Below are 10371 nucleotides of genomic sequence, written 5' to 3'. Positions count from 1 at the left end.
CTTTTACTGAGAGCACCCAATAATAACACATGTTATATAATCAGAAAATTTTTTGTAGAATCTAAAAATGTGTCCTCAAAAACAGTTATAAAACAACTAATTAGATGCCTACTGTGTCACATTTGTCACACAAAAACCAGAAAAGCACAGGTCATGCCTGTAGGAGCTTCACAGAGGGGGAAGAGTCATGGTGTCAGATACTTATGACCAGTAAAAAGGTTCACTCAGAGAACCATGAGGTCTTGAAAAGGAGATCCCCAGAGACTCAAGGCCATGATACTTCCTACACAGGAAGTAGGCTGTCTCTGATGTGGTATCAAGAATATATAATAAGTTTTCAACTTAAGGGACTCAGGCAATGACAGTAAAGGAGAGGACTTCAGATGAAGCAATAGCCTCAACAGAAAACTGTGGGGTCTGCACATACATTTACCAGGAGTCCACAAGGGAAATTGTGCAAGTCAAGGTCATAAGAGCCCACCTGACTCAGAGTGAAGGCCCATGAGAGTAGACTAAAGCAGTCAATAGTGTTGGGAGCTGTCTCTCATGCCAGAACACCTGGCTCCTTAGGTGGCTCTGCTACCCACAAGCTGTGTATCCTTGGTCAGGTTACTTAGCCTCTCTATCTCACTGTGTTTGGCTCAGGGGAAATGATATGCCTGCCTCATGAGTCAGAAACCACACATCACTTTTTGTTCAGGAAAATCCTGGTTACTGCTACTAGAAGCGGTGGTCTCAGTACCCTGCACTGAGTAGGTGCTCTATAATGGTTTACCATGTATGTTTTGCTAAAACTGGAAATAAATACCACATGTAGGAGCTAGATTCTGAGAAGATTAACAGGCCACTGGGAGACAGAATATGTTCAAAAGCAAACCTATGTGTAAATTACACTTCAAAAAACTTTTATAGAAAGAGTCAGGCAACTATCAAGTAAGAATCGATCAAAATATAGGGCTTGTTTTCAACTCTGGTGCTTTTCCTGCAAACTGAACACAATCCTCTCTAGATCTCGTAGAGAATGAAAAGTAGCAGGGAGTTTCAGGGGTCTCTAATGGTCTGCTCTGTCCTCCATAGGGGTACAGAACAACTTCCTCAATGTTACAAATTAATCACTGGCAACTGACATGGAGACAGTCCCTGCTCCATTCCCAGCCCTGTTGTGAGGACTTCCCTGCTGTACTCAATCCAGCCTCATGAAAACCCCAGAAAGATCACTATTGTATGAGGAGACCCAGTGAAGTCAGCTCCACAGCAGCATTTGCCTTAGCCCTGGGAGGTGCCTAGTCCAGTAGAGCTCTGGATACTGTGATCAGTAAACATCTAGCTACCACCAAGACATCTCCTAGATCGGGGTCTTTCCTGGAGTTACTGGACTGGCGAAGTACTACTCCACACAGCTTCTAGACATCTGTGTGATCAGAAAGGAGGATAGATTCCCATCCAAAGCCCATCCCAGAGGCTAATGTCAGCCCTAGAGTTAAGGGGCACAACTAGCTTTACACAATGAGTGGAGAAGAAAAGCATGAAGTATCCTGTTTCTAAAGACTATGGTGCTGATTTCTAGAACTAGCTTGCAATGAACAGAAGTCTGATATCCCATCTTCAGAACACTTTCACAAGCTTGGTGCCGATGTGTGAATCACTGAGGAAGGAGAGCTTTCACTGCATGTTATTACTTTTATTCAGCCAGGCAAGACTTCACATAACAAAATACTAGTGTGTGTATCTCAGGCTTTCAATGAGCCTGAGGATAGGCCGAATATAATTCTTTCTTACAGCACAAATACCTGTTCCCCATGACCCAAGCTATCCAGGATAAAATCGGAATACTTCTCCTCTATAGCATGGCTTTTCATAGCAGGTGGTCAGCAAATGTCATACCAATATAGAACCAAAGACTACCTCACTCCTCCAGTTTCTGACTCTAATTTTGGGCCTGACTCAGAATAGCTTTGGGAAGAGCAAACAGCAGGCCAGCAATACCAGCATTCACACCTTTTGGGTTCTCCTATTGCTGCTTCACAACCCTTGCTTTTACATATTTCTTTTGTGAGTGGAGTTGTAGTCTTTGACACGCCAGGAAGGATTACCATAGGCTATGCAGAAGACACAAAGATGAAGAAACATATACTTCATTGCACATGATTTGGGATTCTTTTTGCTGATGATGAACCCTGCTGTGGGTCTGGTGTCACAGAAGACAGCAGGGCACATCCAGGCCACTGGGCACCACACAGAGCCCTCACCACGGCCTGTTCAACCAGTCAGGCTTCATTTCCTTACAAAAGTCTTTTCCTTGCCTTTGGAATGACCATCGCCAACAATGGTCAATGGGGAGAAAGTACACACATAAGAACATAACTTTCTTTCCATTTCCAGATTCTTCTAAATCAATATTGTTCTTGGCAATGTCACGTAAGCTGAATTATAGAAACACATGAGTCTCCAATGATACTGACAGAGAACAATGCATCCACAGGTGATTGACCCTTGACACATCTCTCAGGCTCTCTCACCTATTTCTTTTCTTTTAATCTCAACCAACTTTGTTTCTCCATACCATCTCTGTTTAGGCTGTTGTGGTGTTTCTGCCCTAGAAAGTGATCCTGTCCCTCGCTGACACCAAGAGGGACACATTGACATCATCCCTCAGCTTTCCAAGTTCCATGTGCACTCATGGCCTGTGTATTTGCTGTTGCCTCTGCCTAGACAACTTGTCCCAGGAGGTCCCCTAACTTACAGTGTTCATTCAGGTGAGATGAAAAGTCCTCATCTGATAGCTTTCCTGGACCTCTTTGTAGGATGCTGCTGCCCTAGTGGTCATTTTGTTGTTCTTAACACAAACACTTTCCTTTTCTATTCAATTGCAGGCTTCTTTGTTACTTCTGCCTAGAGGGAAGGTGCACAAGTGCAAGGTCCTGCTTCACTTGCTCCTATAATGGAATCTGTGACACGCAGCACAGGGCCAATCCTAGGAGATTCAAGGTTTTTAGGAGCATGGATGGATACATGAATGGGTGGAGGATGGATGGGTGGGTGGATGATGGATAGATATACAGATGGGTGGATGAATGGATAAATGAATGGATGGATGGATGGATTAGTGGAAGGACTAGTGGAAGAATTAAACCTCAATTTAGCCCTCACCACTCTGTTTTAAGGCCTTGATAGGCTCTTTACATCGACTGTTAGCCATCCTTATGAAGCCAGGCATGGGATCCTTTGCGCCCACTATAGAAATTGGAAAAGGAAGCTCTAGACAACCAGCACTGTAACTTGCCCAAGAACATGTCATGACTAGGGGTTGCATCCAAGGTTCAAATCTACAGATGCACAAGCCCAGGTTCCAACCCTGTCACCTTCCAGCACTACCTGCCCCCTCCCGATGATCTCTAATCATACTTTTCACATCATCCTTTGAATCAGTGGACCAAAAACCCTAAGGAACTAACAAAGACTACACTTAATTCTAACTTTATAACTAATTTTATAACATTGGCTTAACTGAGAGTGTTTTGTGAAAACAGCCTTCAAAGAAGGTGAGAAATTGTTTCTATTTTCTCCTTCAAAAGCACCTGCGCTGGGGTCTATGGGAAAGAAAAGTCTGTCCTCCAGAGGCAGCATGTGGTATTGCACCCAGACCAGGTGGAGAATAAGGAGGAACAGACTGAATGTGAAGTGTGTTGTACCCTGAATAGGTAAAAGAGAAATAAGAGGAGAAACAGGGTGCAGGAAGAAGAGGAGGGGAGGATGGTGGTGGTGGAGGAGGAAGAGTTGAAGGTGAAGAAGGAGGAGGAGAGAGTTGAGGAGAAAGATTTAGGGAAGAGGGAAAAGATAATGAGGACCACAACAATAACAAAGCAACAGGAATGACCACCCAGAATCACAAGGTTGTCATTGCCTTATTATTTTGCAAGCACTTTGATGTTAACTTCATCTAACATCCTCACCATTATTTGGAGTCCGAAATCTTTGAGGCTTTACAAAGTTCTGTCCCCTCAGGTTATATGAACAGAGGCCATGGGTGCTGGGTCAAAGAGATTTTCTCAATACCTTCCTGGCCCAGGGCCAGGTTTACGCTGTGACTCATCCTGTCATCTGTGGGATGGATTAGGGTGGCTACCAGGGGAATAAAAGGCTGCATTCTGGACAGGCATCTCCAACTGAGCTCCTCCTTCCTGCCACGCCAGCGTGACCAGCCCACAGCAGCTGCCTGAACTATGAAGCTGGTGACAGTCCTCATACTGACTGCCCTCCCCCTGTACTGCTATGCTGGTGAGCATGGGGATGATGCAGGCTTTGCAGGAGGGATGTGCTCAGGGCCCCTGTGCAAGTGCTGCTGCTCCCCAACCCCCAAGCAGAGCAGCCCATTTTTCTAGTGTCAGTGCTGTGTGTATGGGGAGTTGGGCGGGGGGGGGAGGGGTGGCAAGGACAAGGAGGCAGATGCTTTAGGGCTAAAAGAAAATCCTAGGTCTTTGGTTGAGTCTCCTAGAAGTGAGGACTCACACCTGACCCACCACCATTTGAGTGTATGTCCCTGTGGGGAGGTAAGATCACAGCATCAGAGTCAGGCCCTACACAAAGTTCATACCTATGTCACTGAGATTGTGTTTGCATACTTTCATCTCAGGGATTGGCTGCAATATCATGGATGACGTGATCAGTATGACCATTGATCCTGATGTGAATGTGACTGAATACATCAATAATATGCAAGAGTTTTTACCAGGTGAAGAAACTGAAAAGGCCTTCACATTCATGAAGGAATGCTTTCTCCATCAGAGTGAAGAAACTCTGGAGAATGTCAAAGTTCTGCAGGAAATTTTGGTGTCTTTTTAACTGTGTTTGAACTGTGGGACAAGACACACAGGCTCTCAGTTTATAACAACTCTTTGGAAGCACATGATGGTCATGCTTGTCAGGACGATTCCTTCCATCTTATTAACACAGCCTGCAGTGTACTGTCAAGCAACCTAGGGGTGCTAGCACCAGTGTGTGGATTTCTTGACTGTGGATTAAAGGCCCCAGAGTGACTTGTGGAAACCACGACTATGAATTTCCCTGGGTGGTGAGAAAGGGGAAAACAAAAATCAGTGGTTTCACATGAGGCACTCTTTCCATGTATGACAGATGTGTAGAGTTTTCTACAGCTCATTCCCTGCCCAAACATATGGTTTGCAACATTCCAGGGTAACCACCTGGACATATTGCCATAGCACAAAGAGAAAATTGCAGATCACTAAGAAATTCCCAACACAGGAGACAGCATAGATGAACCTTGAGTTACTATGAGAAAAACAATGAGCCAGTCACAAAAAGGCAAATATCACGTTGTTCAGAGTAGACAATCTTTTAGACAGAGAGGTCGAAGAGTGGTTTCCAGGGTGGGTGGGGAGGAAATTGGCAGGTGGGGAGGGTCTGTAGCCACATGTCATTGAGATGAGAAGGTCCTGGAGGTCAGGTGGGCTGCTGACTAAATGTTATTCACACGATTAGCTGTGCTTTGAAAGTGGTGAAAGAGTAACATTTGTATGTGTGTTTACTGTAATTTATAAAATTTTAAATTACTAGCCCCTTCAATTCAAGATAATGGGAATTTTCTTTAAATACTTGGGTAAACAAGGACCACACACATACAATGTGTTGTAGCCCACAGGGGCTGGGTGGCAAGGCGCATTGGACTGTTGGGTCTACTTCTGATGTGCTGGAACTCAGGATCTCACATCCCTCATTTTTGGACTGAGGTACTGAAAACTAAAACACAGTTTATTGTTGGCTATTTTTTTTTAAAAAAAAGAGGAAATATGCGGTTAAAAATGGCCAAGGGAAGTAACCCTGGTTGGGACAAGATGGGGCAGCACCAGCACACTTAGGATCAGTCATAGACACCTGAACAAAAGAACAAATACTATACTTCCAGCTTCTTTTCCAGCACCAGCTTCCTGTTAATGCATATGGACCAATCCAGGAAAACAATGAGGAAGGATGTTTGTTCTTGAGGATGTTCCTTGGTAAGAAAAAGTGACATGTAAGTGATGTCTCTGTTTTTGTTTTTCAGCAAGCAATATACAGTAGCTTTTGGTGTGCTCGGTACTAACTTCCACACGACCTCAGAGATTGTCCAGAAACTGACTGTTCACAGGTAGAAGCCACAGTTTAGCTTTTCTTCTTTGTCTTTGGATCTATAAATGCAACACAATTGTTGAAACCTCACATGCAATTCAATTTCAATAAAGTGTCTGCAAAAGTACTATTGTTTCTAGGTGGTTGAATGAAATGGAGGCTTTAGGGAGGCTCACACATGTGTTGCTCCCACACATGCACATGCACACCCACCAGGACACAATAATTGCTTACAGAACTCAAGGGTGAAGTGCTAAGAATCTAAAGGGCATCTTGTCTCTCAACACCCACAACCCAACACTGATCCTGTCACTGCCTTGTAACTGTCCTCCCTCATCCTTGCCCCCAAGACCATTGGGTCACTGTCAGGCACTCAGGTCCTAATGGTGGTGGCCTGCTCAAGTTCCTAGGTCCATGGCAGGTCTCGCATTGACTCTTTGCCCTCTCACCAAATCCTGTCTCCACTCTCATCATTCTCTGTCTTAGACCTGAAGTCTCTACCCAGTGCTGACAAAGACCATGACCATCTATCTGCATGAAACCTCCACACAGTGCTGACAAAAGTCCTCACCCTCAATTCACACCCCTAAGAGGAAATTCTCACACCATAGGTGAACCCCCATGGGATAATCTTGCCCCAAACAGCAAATTAATGCCATCTCCTCCTCCTGACAAAGCACTAAGCCCCGCCTGAAGGTCCACGTTCCACACTTGGGTTCTGACTATGTTTGGGCTTTCCTCCTGGGACAGTCAGGCATCTGTGATGGCCCCTCTAAGCCAAGCCATGGCTCAACTGTTTCTTCTCTTTAACCCCTGGAGTGTGTGCTCCCACTGAACCTGCCACCACTGCTTTTTGGCAACCTTTCCAGCAGGCATCAGGCAGGGTGTGCATTGGGAAGCTTATGCCTCAAAGATGCTTTCACACCTTCTCTTTTCCCTCACGTTATTTGGATCCCTTTCACAAGAATGTTCATTCCCTGGTTCATTTATTGAGCTTTCAGCTACTTTTCTCCATGCCAACCTTCTTCTTTTCACTGGCATTCATTGGACGTATTTGGCCATGGACAGTGTCTTGGGAGCAACTCCCCCATCTGGGGTCCACACACACCACCACTTGGCACCAACACTCTAGTACCAGTGTTTCCCTCGCCCCATCTCCAACATTTTTTCCAATACACCAGTCAACCTTGTCCTCTGGCTATTGCTGTCATATTGGCACAGTCCACATGGTTCACTGCGACTTTTCCAAGTGATGAAGGCAATGCCCTCTCACTCACTCCCCCAACTATATCATGAGACAAGAGGGGCTTCCAGGAAACATGTGAACACATAAACATCCCCATAACTGTACTAGGGCAGCTCAGGTGTGTCCTGAAGCAGATAGAGCCAATGTGGTCCAGGAGCCAAGACTGAGGAGTTGGGGGGGGGGGGCGTTCCTGGACTGCCCAGTCAAGGTTCTGCACTCTTGTTCTGACAATCCTTGAAACTGCCATTGCTCAGGATCCTGAAGCCTCTCCTTCCTTCCAAGCCAATAACCAGTCCAATGAGAACACGGCCATTTCAGTGGCTGCAGTCATACTTCTTCTCACTCTTCATTATAGGTCTTCTGTGGCTCCCTCCACATGTCCACTCTGAGTGCAGATAAGTGGACCCCTTTACAAATAAGCCACATCAATCTGTGAGCAAAGACCAACTTCTGCATGTGCGTGCAAAGCACCAAGACTGAGCAGAGCCCATGAGTTCCTAATAAGCAGATATGTATGCAGGAGGTGTAAGAAGCAAAATGTTACAATGTGAGGTGTGGATCCAGGGACATGGTCCGTTTGTTTGGGCCTATTATTGTCACCAATCTGGAGGTGCTGTGATGACATGGAAGATATTTCCTATTATGACATATTGAGTCTTTGGTACTTTCGGCCTCTTCTGTATGCATTGATATAAAGAAAAATAGGAGCTCTGGCCAAGATGGTGACATAGGCAGATGTGTTTCATGTCCTCGCACAGTCAGAAGAAAGAAACAACCTATTTAAAAACAAAAACCAACCAGAACTAACAGAAAAAGCAAACTGAATGGAAGCCTGACAACCAAGGAGTTAATGAAGCAACAATCATTAGACTGGTGGAAGTAGCAGAGACGGGCAGCCAAGGCAGAGAACACCCATAGCAAGGCGACCACTGGTGGACCATGCAGTCCCACATGAGCTTGTGGATAAAATGTGAATGACAACTGGGGAGCAACAAAGCCCACACAACCCAGGGTTCCACAGTGGGCAAAATAAACATTCAAAACCTTTGGCTGTAGAAACCTGTTGGGGCTGTACCAGTGGGAAAAACTGCCAGTATCTTGAAAGCATGGAGAGAGCCAAGGAAACACCATTGTTGCCTCTCTGACCCCTTCCCTGCATACACTTCACAAAGCAGCCATGTGGATTTCCCAACCTGGAGAATACATAAGGCTCTGCCCTTACAACGTTAACAACTATGCTTAGAGAAAAAAATATGGACCAAAGAAGATCAAAATAATAAACAGTAAAATGACAACAAACTCACAACTGTCACCAGCCAAAAGTTATAAAAACTAAGCAAACTACTAGAGCAGGAATAAAATCACAGAAATGGAGGGGTAATCAGCAGGGAGGAGGAAGACCAAGAATGGGGAAAGGTGCATGGAATAATAAGTATAAATAGTAGGTACAAAATAGACAGAGGAATAGTAAAAATAACATAGGGAATGGAGAAGCCAAAGATCTTATATGTATGGCTCATGGCCATGAACTAAGCAGGGGAATGCTGGAGGGAATAAGGGTACTGGGAAGATGCAGATAAAAAAGAGAAAGAAAGAATGGGACAACTGTGATAGCATAATCAATAAAATATAATTAAAGAATACACAAATAGACTCCATGAGTTTCAATGGTACATATTGGTTATTACAATAGCAAAGATGGATTATAACACTTTGGTGAAACCTAAAAGTATTCATTGCCTAATTCCCAGTTAAGGAGTCACTTGGTGGAAGAGTCAACCCAGAAAGGAGCTGAATTGTCCCAAGGAAGGCCAGAGGTCATTCTGGGTGAGGGTTTAGCCTGGGAATAAAGAGGGACCAGCAGGGGTATAAGCAGGAGAGTAGTAATAATTTTTCAGTCCTGTCCTGCAGACAGGACTCTGGGGACTGGCAAAGGGAAGAGGGTTGAGGTCCAATCTCAACATTTCCTGCTTTGCTTTATTCCTGTGAAGCATATGCATGTCCCCTGAACCTGAGTGCCTGTAGGTCACGGTGGAAACAGAGAATGGGCCAATAGCCACTTGCAAGGAGAGTCATACAGGTTAAGGGGGCACCAATAATCCCAGTAATCACTTTTTAGTGAAAGGTTGTTAAAACTCAAGATGAATGTCATATAACAACTCCTAAGACTAAGAGAGTATGTGGTCCTGCTTTGTCTGAGTCACGTCTCTCACTGGCTCAGTTCCCCTCCTGGCACCTTGGGTACTAGAGAGAGAGTGCCCAGAGTGGAACCCCACCATCTATGGGGAGCAAGACACAGTTATGCCCCTGTCCCTTAGAAGTTTTCGTCACCCTGCTGTGTGTTTACCAGTTGGAAGAACAAAGCCCCAGGCAACTCCTGGAATGTCATCCTGAGACCTAAGGGACATATGTGCCAGCGCATTCTGCTGAGAGCAGAGGCCAAAGACCCTGCGTGCCTTGGGTAACTAACACCCATCCCCACCTGCCACCTTCCTCTACCCTTAGTTCCAATATCCTATACTAGGGTTTTAACATCACAGTAACGGTGACTCAGAGGTGATCATGAAACAGTAAATAGAGTGATTGAAAAGTAATGATCTTATCTTAACTGATAGAAATCTCAGTGAGACCAGAGCCAAATTCAGAAGCACACTCTGTCAGCACTTAGGAGAAACAAACGTTCCTGTTGGCAGAGTCAGTTAGACTCAACCTGCTGTTTGACTTGGGAATGAGGTGATTTATTCTGTGTGGCTTAGTGTTTACATTTGCTCCTTCCTGATGTAAGTGTAAGAGCTGACACTGACCCCCAGACACTGTGTGCAGCACGTTTTCTCTCTTGATCCATTCATCCCAACACAAGCCCTCTGAAGTCGGCACTGAAATATCAACCTTACTTTACAGATGAGAAAAATGGGGCTAAGAGGGTCAGCACCAGCTGAAGACCTGAGGGTAGAAAATTGCAGAGCTGACCTTGAGTCCACTAGTCTGGGCCCAAAGTC

The 10371-nt window shown here is 45.0% G+C and overlaps 1 protein-coding gene across 1 annotated transcript; it reads left to right on the top strand.

The window, feature by feature from the left end:
* The first annotated feature begins 4151 nt into the window (after positions 1–4151).
* On the top strand, positions 4152–6212 carry LOC118981588 (mammaglobin-A-like). The gene is made up of 3 exons (XM_037038392.1): positions 4152–4278; positions 4634–4821; positions 6062–6212. Exons 1-3 carry the CDS (start codon positions 4224–4226, stop codon positions 6098–6100), a joined length of 282 nt encoding a protein of 93 aa, XP_036894287.1. The 5' UTR covers positions 4152–4223; the 3' UTR covers positions 6101–6212.
* Positions 6213–10371: the final 4159 nt, after the last annotated feature.

Source organism: Sturnira hondurensis, unplaced genomic scaffold, assembly GCF_014824575.4.
Source record: "Sturnira hondurensis isolate 20B ecotype Veracruz unplaced genomic scaffold, ASM1482457v3 Scaffold0024385, whole genome shotgun sequence".
In the NCBI taxonomy this organism is placed as follows: domain Eukaryota; kingdom Metazoa; phylum Chordata; class Mammalia; order Chiroptera; family Phyllostomidae; genus Sturnira; species Sturnira hondurensis.
This window is presented reverse-complemented; position numbering and strand designations above follow the sequence as displayed.